At 39.0% G+C, this 15,195-nt stretch overlaps 1 protein-coding gene across 3 annotated transcripts in view; it reads right to left on the bottom strand.

The window, feature by feature from the left end:
* DCAF6 (DDB1 and CUL4 associated factor 6) overlaps positions 1-15,195 on the bottom strand; it is a 2,031,218-nt gene that overhangs the window by 317,855 nt on the left and 1,698,168 nt on the right. For all 3 annotated transcript variants that reach the window (XM_044072358.1, XM_044072359.1, XM_044072360.1), the window contains one exon: positions 5,722-5,860. In XM_044072358.1, coding sequence (XP_043928293.1) covers positions 5,722-5,860 — 139 coding nt within the window. The remainder of the gene's footprint in view (positions 1-5,721; positions 5,861-15,195) is intronic.

Here is a 15,195-nt window from a genome sequence, read left to right as displayed (position 1 = left end):
GACAAGAACTCCACATATCAACAATGCCATTTGATTCCTTGATATAAGTATCACCATGAATAGTAGGCACATACTTATACTTCCTACAGACTTCCTATCTGTGTGCATAAATACACATGCACACAGATAGGAAAATATATGGAAATATCGAGACTACATTTGCCTCAACTTTCAAATGGTAACCATTGTAACTGAACTGCAGTCAAATATTCAGGAAAAGAGTGAAAGATCCATGCATTTTATCACAATGCAGGAAAGAAAAAGAAAATAAATTAATTTGGATGGAATCAGTATTATACAAACTGTTACTATGTGATTCCTGAAGGGAGTCAGCTAATGGGAAGATACTTTTAGTACAGTAACAAGATTCATTTTCAAAGTTGCTTGACATGTTTTTTATTGAAACATTGTAAGACATTTATTCTTCTAGAATCTTAGGACATTTGCAACTCGGTGGGTTTGTTTACAAGATGCAAACTGTACAAAGCAATGCTGTCCTGTCAAATGAGGGAAACCGTCTTAGAAATGTATGTCTGCATGAGTACATGCACTAAAAAGCAACACTATTGCTGACCATATGAAAAATAATTACCAGCGATAGGAAAAAAGCATGTAGCAACAAGCATGAAACAAAAACAAACAAAAGAAAATACAATTGCCTAGGCTGGGATAATCATTCCACTAAGTGTTACAAAAAACAAGCACATACTGAAGATGTAATTTCACTGCTGCAAAGGCTGCAGATCTGAGTGTGACTAGATAGCATCTCTGGCTGTGGCTAAATCATTCAACTAATCTAATAGCTTATGGGTGGGGGAAGGAAAACACAAAAGGACACTGTAAACTCTTAGGGATGACCATCCACCAATGACCTTTGTGAAATCTGACCTGCTGTATGCTAAATAAGCTTCTCTGAAAATCCTGCCACTGTGTGAACATGTGACTTACATAGCACTAAAATGTAAACAAAGTACTCAGGCAAGCAGCTGATTTCAGAAACGAGATAGTGCCCCTTTAATACAACTCATCATACTTCAGAAGATGATAATTTAGACTGTTTTTAGGTGGAGACAGAGGAAATGTAGGTCAGTACTTAGAAGTATTCATAACTGTCATAGTTCTCAAAATGTGAAGTCATCCTTTGGTAATTTTGTAGGTTAAGGGACCTTGACCTTCTACTGGACAAGAATGTTGGTTCCTCCCCTCTGGTTCCATAGGCCAAAAGGACACAGATGGGGAAGGTGTAGGGTTACCATATTCGGTTATATGAAAAAGAGGACGAAAAAATATGTGCTGGTATTATACCAGCACATATTTTTTTCGTCCTCTTAGGGTTGCCAGATTCTTGACTGGCCAGGTCGGGACAAAAAGGTCTTTCACACTAGGTGAAGACAAAAAAAAAAAAAAAAAAAAAAAAAAAAGGTCTTTAGTCTTTAAGTAGCTCCGTGTATGGCGATTTTTGATTGGCCCGTATGCCGGTGTACGAGCCAATCAAAAACGTGCACAGCAGACCCTCTTCTGTTCAGTGCGGAACATCAAGCAGTTCTGCATTGAACAGAGATCCGTTTTTTTATTTTTTTGATTTGCTCGTATACCGGTATATGAGCCAATCAAAAACTCGCACAGCGGACCCTCTTCTGTTCAATGCGGAACATCAAGCAGTTCTGCATTGAACAGAGCTCCATTTTGCAATTTTTTGATTGGCTGGTATACCGGTATACAGGACAATAAAAAAAAAAAAACAAAGCGGAGGCTGTTTTGCCAGGACGGTAACCGGCAGTGCGGGATTCGGGTTCGGACTGCCGATCCTGGGACAATATCGCTGAAATAGGGACTTCTGGTTTTTGAAAATTCTGCGATTTGTCTGGGTTTTTGAAAAACCCGGACAAATCGCAGAATTTTCAAAAACCGCCCAGACAGGAGTCCAAAAAGAGAACGTGTCTGGGGAAACCCAGATGTATGGTAACCCTAGGAAGGCGACTATCTTCTACAGCTAATATACAACGGAACAGGTATGCACTCATATAATGCCTTGGGTGTTTTACTAGAGGCAGAAACATACCAAGATGTCAGCAATGAGTCTCCCAGCAAGCAAGAAAGCACATTTCAAAAGCAGTGCAGGTGTGTGATAATTATCTTATATAGGACCATGTGCTTGTATCAGGTTGTGCTCTGTAAGAGTGAATTGCCACGTAGTCATATCCTACTATGTATTAAACATCAAAATAAGGGAGTTACTGCAACAGCAAGTCCAAATGGCAAGGAGAGCTGGCAGCCATCTTAACTACTTTAATACTTCAGCATCCTATAGGTTAGGGTTAGGATAATAACTTGGGGGTTGGATTAAAGCCCTTGCATAATGGTGGCTTCTCCTGCACAAAGTAACCCATTCTTGGATAGTACAGACAACACTTATGTACATCCTCAATGGTAATTAATGTGATGACTGCAGGCACATTCAGAGGGTTATGTTTATTCATTAACCCTTACGGAATAACTGGGCTGCATGAAGCTAGGTGTTCTCTCCAAGCCAAACAGCTATACTACAGAGTGCATCAGTAAGAGCCACAGAGTGAAAGAACTATGATGAGTAAAAGGTTATCAGGAAGGGTATTCCAGCTGGTATTAAAAAGTGTGTCAAAGTAAAAATCTGTTGATACTAACTGCTTTTTCATTACATATCTGTAATCACAGCCCTTTACAAAAACAATCCAAAGGCATGATAAATAACACCACTATTTATGTAGTGGCATGGCTTAAATAAAGTGAGTGAATGCTTACTTCAAGTGTGGTATACTTAACTGTTCATCTTTACAGTATGCTTTGATTAAATGCTCACTCTTAAAACTATTAGCTACAGCACAAGCTCATTGGTTGTGGAGTCTAAACTTATATCCAGTCTTAAAATCAACAGGAATGGTACAGGCCTTATCATAGCCAATACACTGGAAGCTATATAGTTATATGCACCCTCAACATTTGCAATATTTACTTATTAATATTTAGCTCAGTTAATACCATGATATCAAAAGTATAAGCTAGGTGGGATGAAAACTGCCTGCAGCCTTACTTTTGTCCCTGTAATAATGATTGATAATTGATAATGATTGATAAGTAATATGAGCAGAGCTAGAAGAAATGCTCTCACTCCACTTTATACATACGATATGCAGGTGAACACTATTAAGTACTCGTAAAGGATAATAAGAACTTTTATGTGTGTCTATCTAAATGTGTATTCAGGCATACTTCTTATGGTCCCTGGGATTGCTTGCCTCGTACTGTTCCTAAGCTCCTATACCTGCCAGTGACTGGCAAATTGTTTGAAATTACCATACATTACGTAGTAAAGCCCCTGTTGCCACTGGTCAGCTAGACCTTTAATATTATAATCTCCTGTGTATTATATAAGTGCTTATTCTCTCCAATATAACTGTCAAGTTGACTTAAAAATTTTAAAGGTTTCTGATTCCCTAATCCTTCATACAAGAATGTTGTACAATCTCGGTATACATCGGGTAATGTAACCATCTCTTTTTTTTTTTTTTTTTAGTTTTGAACAGAATCCCCCCTTTTCTCATTCCTAGACGTTGATCTTTTAATGAACGAAATAAATCTTCCCTTAACACTTCTCTCTAGAAGCCCTAAATGCTAGGCACACTTTACCCCTTACAAATCTATAAATGAAGCTGTAAAGACTTAAATGTTATAATCTTTCTCCATACTTTACATTTTCATAAATTTAATTATTTTAGTATATTTACTTTGCATTGATTTGACAGTTACAATATCTGTCATGGATAAAGTACAAAGTGTTGAAGTATACGCAGTAATTCATTTTATTTTACTGTATTTATTTATTTAACATTTGTTTACCGAGAAAGTCCGACTTGGAACAAGCCAATTTTCAGTGGAGGCCCAGGGAGAAACACTCCAGATGCATATCTTTGTAATTGGTCTTATCAATGTTTTAAATAATGACTTTAAGACCTTTGGTCCCTCAAATTCATTGTACTAAAAATGAATCCATCCTTTCCCATGGCTCTAACCTGAATGCCTTATATACAGAACTCAAAAGACAGATCATTGCAAACAACTGTCTCAAGATCCCTAATCTGCTTTATACTTCAAGTTCTTGACTACTCATTTCTAACCTCAACTCACTGTGGTGTGTAAACTGCAAAACCGTACATTTCTATAATTAAGCTTGATAACTATTCCTGTTGCCCTTAAATGGATTTTATTTAACTAAAAAATTAAATCATTGACGCCCATAAGATTTCTGACCTCAGCTCCAACTTTAAAACCATCTGCATATTTGCAGATCCAAAATGTGTTGGATGTAGGCAAGCAGGCAAACACCACCTTAAACAAAATAGGTCCTAAAATGGACCCCTGTGGGACCCCCTTATTAACAAATAACCACCAAGACATTTTACCTTTTCATTTACCACACTGCTTCTCTTCTGTTAACCAGTTTATTATCCATTTCAAAACATATGTACTTACATTTAAACACTGTAAACATTCAATGATTTTATCATGACATAAGGAGTCAAAGCCTTTAGGAAGATTCAGATCAATAACCAAATAACTCTTCCCTTTGTCTCGCAAAAACTAAATGTCATAGTAAGTATCTCTCAAAAGTTTATCAATGACTGAAATCAAACTTAACGGTCTGTAGCTTGACACTTGATGACTGTCGCCACCCTTAAAAATTGGAGCAATATAAGACTTCTTCCAATCCTCTGGGAACATATGAATGAGCAGCCCAGTAAATAGCCTTAACAGAGACAGTATGATGAAGCTGGACATTTCTTGCACTAATTTACCTGTATAAGATCAGGACCAATTGAAAATGTTATTTTATCTTTAAATAAGGCATTCTTCACAACATCCAAAGAAATATAAGGACATTCTACATCAGAATTAACAGAAACCTGCTGAACTGATGGCAGCAAAAGCCTGCAAAAGAATCACTAAATAACTGCAACAATCTATCAGTAACCACCCCATTATAACGTGATAACTTCCTCACAGTGATCTGATTATTCAGCACAGACTTACTTGAAGAATTTTTTTATCATCATCAAAAGTCTTGAGAGAGTATTCTTCATATGCCTGTTTTTAATACCCAGTTCCCTTTTCAACCTTTTTGTTTTACTATTTAAGCATTTTTATTACAGGTTGAATTATGTGTTATATAATTTTTATAGCAGTGCCTTTTAAGTCTAATTAAATGTCAATTTTATGAAGGTTTATTAGAAAAAATAAAAACAAAAAATACTTCACTACATGTGTTAAAATATACTTGGAAGTATCTCCAGAGAACATCCTCAAAACAACACGCAAAATATCTGCAGATTTAATGAATTAATTTTAGTTGAATATGACCACAAACAAATCACCTAGCCAAGTCCATTTTCTCCCATTTAAACAATTTAACTTAAGACTTTGTTATGGTCTTACAGCAAGCTATAATCATAAAGTTGCATGTACATTAGGAAGACCAAGAAAAAAGCCACCATTTCTGATGAAATGGCATTTGGTTGAATGCATTTAGCTTAAACTCATTCCATTAGTACATTTTCAAAAGACTGCAATACGCCCATGTGTTAGTAGGGAAACGCAAAGTGAAACAACTTCAAAGGACAAACTTTCATCAGAAGTAAAATAAATCAGCCAGGTACAAACCAATCTCAGTTAACTAGTTTACTGTACCATAGTCCTGGAGTTTCTGTGACCTCTGTATGTCATTTTTATAGATGGCCTTCGAATATTCTGAGTTTCCATTTCCTCCATTTCTTTCCGTTCCTTTCTCCTTCTGAACAGCTCCTGAATACGAGCAGCAGCAGATCGTCTGTAAATTATATACACAAAAAAGAGAAATGGTTATTAAAAATTATGCAAATAGCCAACTAAGAATGACAGGAAAGCAACTGTTATAGAAGAAAAGGCATTTTAATAGCTTTCAATAATGCCTCTTATGTCTGTGTGGATTTGTTTACACCTTGCTGATTTCATGATTAGTCCTGCTACCATCAAGTCTTGATTATTTTAGGTTGAACAACTGCCAGCACCAGGTCTAAGGTGCATTTTAAAAGACAAAGTAAAATGACTTCTGAATGTTCAAGAAGTTATCCATGGAAAAAGTGCAAATGCATAAAAAAAAAAAAAAAAAGATTGGGCTCAATTACAGAGGCAAAACATATTTATCATTGTTTTACACACACACACATATATGTATGTATGTGTGTGTGTGTGTGTGTGTGTGTGCGTGTATATATATATATATATATATATATATATATATATATATATATATAGAGAGAGAGAGAGATACTATTTAAATGTGGATCGGCACTTACTCAAAACTGGGAAGGTCGAATGCTTGTTTCCCAGTTCCCGTAATACCGATCCAGGAAATGCTGAATCCACGGTAGTGCATAGTAATGCGCATTCGCTAATGTGAGATCGACCTTCTGATAACAGATCACACTACAGTGGGGATCAGGAAATTTACCATTTTCCTCACTGTAGTGCAATCTTAGAGTTGGAATATATAATTTGCAGGAGGTGTGGGGAGCGCAGGGGGGCTTGCCCCCCCTGCAAAACAATAACAACTTGTGTTACATAATTAAATGTTTTAGGAGACATTAAATAAAATAGCCTCGGTGTCTGACATCACCTCCTGCTATTTCGTTTAACACTGAATATGGACATTGGAGAAAGGTCAATCAGAATTATAGGCAGGTAGAAATTATGGATACAACATTATTTTTTGACGTATTGACTACATTTTTTTTTTTACTTTCCACATTTTAATAGTAAACTTATATATATATATATATATATATATATATATATATATATATATGCAACCATTTGTGCTCCATAAAGCCTTCATCTGATGTCCCTCTCTGAAAGCCCCCAGTACTTTTAATCTAAAATGTATCTTACACTACATTTCAAGTCAAAGACTTATTATATTAATCAGGTAGAGCACTGATTTACACAGCCAATTTTCAGACTTTGCCCAGAAGCATGTTTGGTACTGGACATTACCAGCTCTTTTAAGTATTCTGCTTTGCTTCTCTATTGTATGTCTAGTTTCTAGAAGGCTGACAAACAAAATCTTTAATTTACACTCAGTTATAGATGCATTTCTAGTATCATCCACCAATTATTCCAGAACTCAAGTAATCCGCTGTGGACAGAAAGCTGCTCTTGCCTTACTACTCATTTCTCTCTGTTTTTGACCTTTGCTTTTCCTATTAAATAGTGAGGACTTCATACTAATCAAAAATTCTGCTTCTATAGAGGGCCAAAAACTGCACCCTTTGATAGCAACTCATGGGAAGTAAAATACAAGACTCCTCATACACTATCTAATTACATTCTATCCTTTTAGGGATGCATGACTTATAACAGTAGCTCACAGGCTGTCCCATTCACAACAAAAATGCGTGTGTATCATTCAATTAATATACAAAAGCACGTGGATGCATCTGTGTGTGTATCTTTATGTTTGCATGTGTATATATGTACATGCAGCTGTTACAGGAAGATGAGGGAAATTGTGTCTATATAAGTTTCCTGCCCCACATCATCTGAATTTCATTGTATCAGTAATCTGAAACTACTGAAGAAAGTAAAAAAGAATTTCACAACTGCCAAAATGAGAACTTCAAATATTACTCACCAGTTTAGATTCTGGTCAAAATTAAGTGATTTACTTGATAAATTTTAATGATTTTGTTTTCTATGTTTGATTTGGTTGTGGGCATTTGTAAATAGTTATGTTTTTGTTCTATTTATCTTTAAATAATTTTGTACAATCTTTGTTTTAAAATTAATAAAAAGTTGTTTAAAAAAAGAAAGTTGATAACCACACTGACTTGCTCATATCAAATACTGCTGTGTGAACTTCTTTACTTAATTTTTATCCTGGATATACACACCTCTTACCAACATTTCCTCAAGAAAGCAGCTACTTCTGTTTACTCACTTCTACTAAACCACATGCACACCCATGAACTTAACATTGACAAACAACTTACCTGCTACTTTAGCACAGATCAATAAAGCTCTGACGATGACCCAGGTGACAGTGGTTTGGGTGCCAGTTGGGGCTGGTATGGGTGAAGAGAGGAATGAAGAGACTAGCATACTGATCTCTTTGGAGAGAGCGGGAGGAGGACATACCTGGGCACACTCTGTGGTTGAATTGCTGGTGAAGACTGGAGATTATATGGGAGGTGCTGCCTGTAAGGTTAGGGGACAGTTGATTACATCATGCACAGTTATGAATCTACATCATGCATGCCCACTGCATGCCAAACCCTTGGGCACTATGGGCATGCAGAGGGGAATGTAGGGGGTTACAAACAAAATTCTGACTTTCCCCAATGCATGGACTGGTTACTCATCCCTTGTCACAGGGAAAAAAATGGCCAAAGAGCTTTCATCTCAGAGAATACATGAGTTCAACGGATGACCAGGATGGACAGTTTTAATGACTCGCAAGAGGGACCAGGTAAAAAAAAAATAAATAAAAACAAATACATACACAATGTTGAGCTTTTCACAGGTTCATAGGTTGGTACTAGGCTATCGGCCCTAGGGCCTATACAAGCCTAGCCATAACAATTCCCTGGATATTTCTTCCCACAGCATTTACTTCTCTGAACCCCTGTCTAGCAGGGCGATGACATGATCCCCGGGGTGAATTTCCTATCTCCCATCCAATCATCAAGGTTCCTTTTGAAGAGGGCCAAGGAGGCGCTCTGCTTGACATGTATGGGCAGTCTATTCCAGAGTATGGGGAGTCTTTGGGTCAGGAACCTATCCCTCCAGCATGTTTTGTTCATTGTGATGACAAGGTTTAGATCCCTGGAGCGTGTGGCTCTGAGGGATTGGGATTTCTTTAAGTGGAGCATGTCCAACAGCTCAGAGTTTGACATGGCCTTGTATGTTAAGCAGAGATCACCTCTGATTAGACGATATGCCACAGAGTATAGCTGGAGTTTTTTTAGATGGTCAGCATATGGCATCTGCTTTAGGCCTGTGATTCTTTTAGTGAGGTACTTCTGTGGCCTTTCCAGTTGTTGCAGATATCTTGTGAGGTACATACCAAATGGGGCATTATATATAATGGGTCTAATGAGGGATGAGTACAGTGGGATAATGACCTCCTTTTTTCTGGATGAAAAGCCCGTAGTGATGAGGTGTGCCACATAGAAGGATTTCCTGACTGTTGTGGCGATGTGGTTATCAAAAGTGAGACCACTGTCCATCTATGTCCCTAAGTCTCTCATCACACTTTCGATGTTTAGTGTACTGCCACCTATGTGGTAATTCATGGGTACATGTTTTATTCCAAAGGGGATAACTATACATTTCTTGGCATTAAGCTTGAGCCCATGGCTCTGGCATTCTGTAAGGCCCTTTTGTAGAATATCCACATCATTTGGGGATTCAGTAATGGCTCCCAGTTTGCAGTCATCTGTGAACTTTGTTAGCCAGAGTCCCTTAGTGTTGGCCTGTACTTCAGAGAAGTAGATGCCAAACAAGAGTGGTCCCAGGACTGAACCCTGAGGTACTCCACTTGTCACTTGTCTGGAGCTGGATTTGGAGTCGGCTACTTTTACAGTCTGGGTTCTGTCAGTAAGCCAGTTGGCAACCCATCGAGTGACGTAGGGATTTCAGCCCAGCTTAGTAAATTTATCTATGATTCCAGAGTGGGGGATAGTGTCGAAGGCCTTGGCAAGGTCCAGATAGGCTGTGTGGACCCCCCTACCCTCATCCACAGCTCTGGAGACTGATTCAAAGAAGTCAATCAGGTTCAGGAGACAAGATCAGCACTTCACAAACCCAAACTGGGTGGGGTCCAGTGTTTGAAGGTTGCCCATGTCTTTGTTTATAAGTTCCATGAAAATGCGTTCCATGCCCTTGCAGATTAGGCTCATCAGACTGATGGGACAGTAGTTCCTGGGATCCAAGGTGGATCCCCCCTTGTGGAGTGGGATAACTATAGCTGTGCGCCACTCAGTGGGCACGAAGCCTGAGGTGAGGCTATGATTAAACATGACACTTAGGTGAGGTGCCAGTTCATTTTGTAGTTCATGTAGTACACAGCCTGGGATGTCATCTGGTCCCATGGATGCTGTATTCTTAGCTTTGGAGAGTGCGGTTTCTACCTGTGTGGCCGTGATTACTGGAATTTGGCAATCTTTTAGTTCTGAGATGGGCCCTTTAGGGGGTGAGAGGGGGGTGAAGTTGGCACTAAATTGATCTGCCAGGATATTGGCAACATCCTTGGGATCAGTATATTAAATGCCATTCTGTTGAAGCTCAGAGCAGATCTGAGCATTGCCATTTAGATTATTGACATAACTATAGAAACCTTGTGGTTGTCTTTGGAATCTTTGGCAATTTTATTTTCGTAACTAGCTTTTGAGGATTTTATGAGGGATCTCAGCTTCTTACTGAGGCTAGTGAGGGAGTGTTTTGCATCCTGGGATTTTCCTCTTTTCTGCAACAGTTTCTTCCTTCTGTTGTATAGTTTGTTTATAGCAGGGGACCACCAGATTGGCTTCCTTTTTTTGGAGGAGAGCATCTTGGTTCTATTTGGGATGGCACGACTCATGCACGAGTGGATGTGCTCGTACAGTGCCTTAGTGCATTATTCTGTATTTAAACTTTCAGATCCCGACTGCATGGGTGTCATGAAGTCTGTCACTTCTGACTTCAGTAGCATGAAGCTGGATTTGGAGAATATTTTTAAGGAAGTTTCCTTACTGGGGGGTGGGTGTGGGATGTGGATGTCAAGGGTGATTTGCTTATGGTCAGACCTGACCAATGAGGGGGTGACCACTGGTGTGGAGCATCTATTTCCCATGTTGGTAATGACCAAGTCTAAGATATTGGAGCCCCTGGTGGGAAAATGGATTAGTTGATCCAGGGCGTTGGAATTTATGAATTCCAAGAACCGTTGGGAAAAGGAGTTGGTACCCGAGTAGTTCTCCCAGTTAATTGCAGGGTAGTTGAAATCACCCAGTATTAGGGTGTTTGGTTGTATCTTAATATTTTCCAGTATGTTTAGAAAGGTATAGTGAGACTCTTGGGGCATGATGAGGGATCTGTAGCAAGCTACAATTTGGACTGCAGTCTTACCTAGTGTTATAGTTGCACCTGGAGAATTTCAGATGCATTGTGTTGGGCAACTAGCCTGGAGGTGTGAATATCCTTGGTGAATATGGACACTCCTCCACCTTTAGTGTTTCGGTCTTGGTTTTGTGGCCAAAAAGTGTGGTAAGAGTTGTAGCCTGGTATTGCAGGGATGCTCTCTGGAGCCTTGAACCAGGTCTCAGTTACTGCACAGATATCGATGCTCTCCATTTTTAGGAGTGCCTCGAGAGAGTGCATTTTGAGGTTTAGACTTCTAGCATTGAGTAGCATTACCTTCAGATTTTGCATGCTTGTATCTGCTACGGTGGTGGTTTTGTCCTTTGAACCTTGCCTAAAAAAGGCACTATAGGGGTGGCAAGAGCTTTAGCCAGTAACCTGAATCCCAGGGGTGACAGATGCAGACCATCTCTGGCAAAGCATTGTGGTTTGTCGATCATGTCTTCCCAGGTAGACAGATACTGGATCCCCTTTGAATTACACCAGAAGCTTAGCCAATTGTTGAAGTCAATCATTTTGTCCTAATACTGTGGTATCATTCTGGGCAAAGGCAGGATGCTACTCAGGGCTAGGGTCATACCTGCCTGGGCCACATGATCCGAGAGCTCTTTCATGTCTCTTTTCATGTAGTCCAGTGAGGTACGTCTCAAGTCATTCACTCCAGCATGGACAATGACAGAGTTGTATTTGTACTTGTTGTGGAGTGACTTGAGTGCATGCGTTATGTGGTGGATCCTGGCACCCGACAGGCAGCCGACTGTAGTTTTCTCCTTGTTCAGCCCAGTGAGTGGGACTTCAGTGTGCCTGATAGAGTCACCTATGACTAAAGTGTTGGGTACATTCATTTGCCTTAGGGGCTGTTGCTGGGTGGCACACTGGTGTTGTGAGCTATGTGTCACTTTGGTTGTGACTGGTGTTTGTTTGCATTTTAGCTTCGGAGGTCCTTGTTGCTTGGGCAGGTTAATGTTAAGGGCCCCTGCATATGTGGGTTTAGTGTTGCTATGTGTGGGTGTTGATGGTGTGGGTTTTGAAGGGCTAGGAGTTGCTTGAGGTGTAGTGCAGGTGTTAACTTTCTCCTCTTGACTATCCAGCACAATCTTGGCCGGAGAGAGCTTTGCTTCCAGTTTGGCTATGTAAGTGCATCTCTCGCAGGTTGTAGTGTTGGGTGGTAGGAGGACAGGGTTGTCTTTGTACATGAGGCAGTTGCCGCATTGCCCCAGTATGCCCAGAATCACCAGGTGGATAGGAGAAATCACCGGAAGTTGACCCTTGGACATGCCTGTTTAGGTGCTTTTTTGTAAAGTATAAGAGCTGTTTTCCCTTACCTTTGCAAGGTACTTTGCAATTATAGGCTGTTTAGTGCCTACGATTAATTTCTCCTTACTGACAAGGAGAGTTGAGTGCTTGTATCAGTTCCAGGCTTCCTAGTGCTTTCCAGCAGGTTCTAGAGCAAGTGCTAGTCACAGGGGTTCAGATTTTAGTGCTACTACTGAGAAACCAGCTAGTTCTATGGGAAAATTTGAAGAGCAGACTTTCTGGCACCTGGAATAGTTTAACTGTAGCCTCACGGTGCTGCATGATGCGAAAAATGTGCAAACACACACGTTTTTATGCCAGAAAGTTAAAAGGGATAGAAATCAGCCCAAAAAGGCTAATACAATTACAATTTCAGAGCTGGAAACCACTCCTCTAGTGTTAGATAGGCAGTACAATGCTCACCACTCCCACTGGTAAGCAGTAGGACTTCCCTCTACCACAGCAAGGTCTGGATAGCTCTGAACACAGAAAATAAAGTCCTGAGACAAGCAAAGCCTGGGATCTGGACTGGCTAGGAAAGGTGGGAAACGAGCAAACAAGACAGTATATATATATTTTTTTTGTTAAAACAGGCTAAACAATGCAATAATACAGTAAATAAACACAGAAATGAGACAACCCAATCCAGGGCCAAAAAAATGAAAAGTCCCCATATCATATAAACCCTACAGAAATCAGACCCAAAATGTCTCACCTGACTACACCATTTCTAGAAAAGACAACAGCTCAAAATGATATAACATAAGCCTCAAACCCCACTGAAAGCAATCATCAATAAATGGAAGGGACTGCATTCTAGTTACTGCAAGTACTGGAAACAACAAACATATATTACCTAAAACCAAACAAAGCAATAAAACTTTTATCAAAGCCACTAAACTGGTTTCATGACAACTGGAGCAGTGAGTTATTCCTCCTGGGAGACAAACCTTAGAACTGTACACTTGTCCACACAGCAAAAAAAAAAAAAAAAAAAACTACAAGCACTCATACCAAAGATGAAAGCCTTAAATTAATTGCTCATATAGCTGTATCAAAGCAAGCTGTTCCTTAATGACACACAAAAATGAAAATCATAATGTTTGGGAAATGCAGTGCTGTCCACAGCATTTCTGGCCCTAAATAAGAAACTAGTATTAAAGAATCCATCACACAGTGGAAGGACCTCAGAGTTTTATTAGACCAAAATATATCCTTTGATGTAATCCTCTGGGTCCTTTCTGAAAATGGAATTGGTTTACTAAGGTTAACGAGACAAAAAGTACACAGACATAAATACACCAATAAATACGCTGGAAATTTCAAGGCTGGCCACGCTTAACAGATCGCATGTGACTGGTCAGAACAGGCTCGATACTTACAGTTTTGGTCTGTGTTCTCTCAAGAAATGTAAACAGCATGAAAATCTTGAGATGGTAGCTGACTGAATAACTTATTTATTACAGCACTCCCAGGGTAAAAACTAAGAACTTGCCAAAAAAAAGCAGACAAAATGTACTGATTTTGGATTAACTTGGTTACTGGCCAGAGAGAACACCACCCTGATGTCAAATAGGAATAAAAAATAAAATCTAAGGGCAGTCAATGAAAAAAAATCAGTAAATGTTTTGATTGAGAATAACCTCTTGACTGGTCAGCAAGAAGCCAACAAATTTGGACCACTGGTGCAGGAGCTGGCTTCCTGCAATCTAGAAGGAAAACAAACCAAATGCATTCAGTAGTCTTTAAAATAAATGGGACATTACATACAGTCAAATGATAAAAAGGATAGAAAAAATAGAGGAAATTCTTAAGTATTCAGATAAACTGACTGATTTGCAGAAATCAGAGAGTAGCATAAAAGAATAAATAGCTGAAAATGAAGTTTTCCAGGAGGAACTGTCTAAAAAATAGTAGAACTTGAAGACAGAACACAGAGGGGAGAATATGAGGTTACCTACCATCCCAGAAAAATTGGGTAACAGACTATATCAACTATTAACTGAGAGGGAGAGAAAGACAGAGAGAGAAAGAAACATCACATTATGTACATGCTCTACATCTTGCCATTAGGAAATAGATGAGACCTATTCTGGTAAAGATGCAAACATACCAACCAGCAAGAGAAAATGTTCCAGGGTAAAATGTGACAGATGGAAAAGGTGATGAAAGTTGGTGACAATTTTTTCCATGGAAAATGACTGTGTTGTACACCAGGCAAAAATAAATAAATTTATCACAGCAATCAGAGAATGTTGCAATACTGGACTGATACTCTAGCTGTTCCATCCAACAGTTTTCAGAATGTTTTCCTGGTGGGCAGAAGACAAACATGAAAGCATATCAGATGGTGGAGAAGATACAAAAACTTGGGAAACAAAAACAAACCAGCATGCTGAAGAGGATTCAGCTTTTTGGCCTTCCACCAGTAAACAGGGCCAAAGAAATACTATACCAGTGAAACTACTGCCACTGTTTCAAAAAAAAAAATTATATATATACACACACACATATATATATATATATATATATATATATATATATATATAAGACAGTGAGAACAGAAATGATCAGAACAACAAAGAGAAATTTGGATTTGAACCAGATGCTGGTTTTGAGGGTCAGGATATGGAAGAAGATAAAGGTTACTTAAAAAAAAAGAAAAGTAGATGAATTGCCAAGTACTAATTTTATTATACTATGGTTACGTAT

Source organism: Protopterus annectens, chromosome 5.part0 (assembly GCF_019279795.1).
Source record: "Protopterus annectens isolate FY-2018-M chromosome 5.part0, PAN1.0, whole genome shotgun sequence".
Lineage (NCBI taxonomy): Eukaryota > Metazoa > Chordata > Ceratodontiformes > Protopteridae > Protopterus > Protopterus annectens.
Note: the sequence above shows the minus strand (reverse complement) of the source record. Positions and strands in the feature narration are given on the sequence as shown.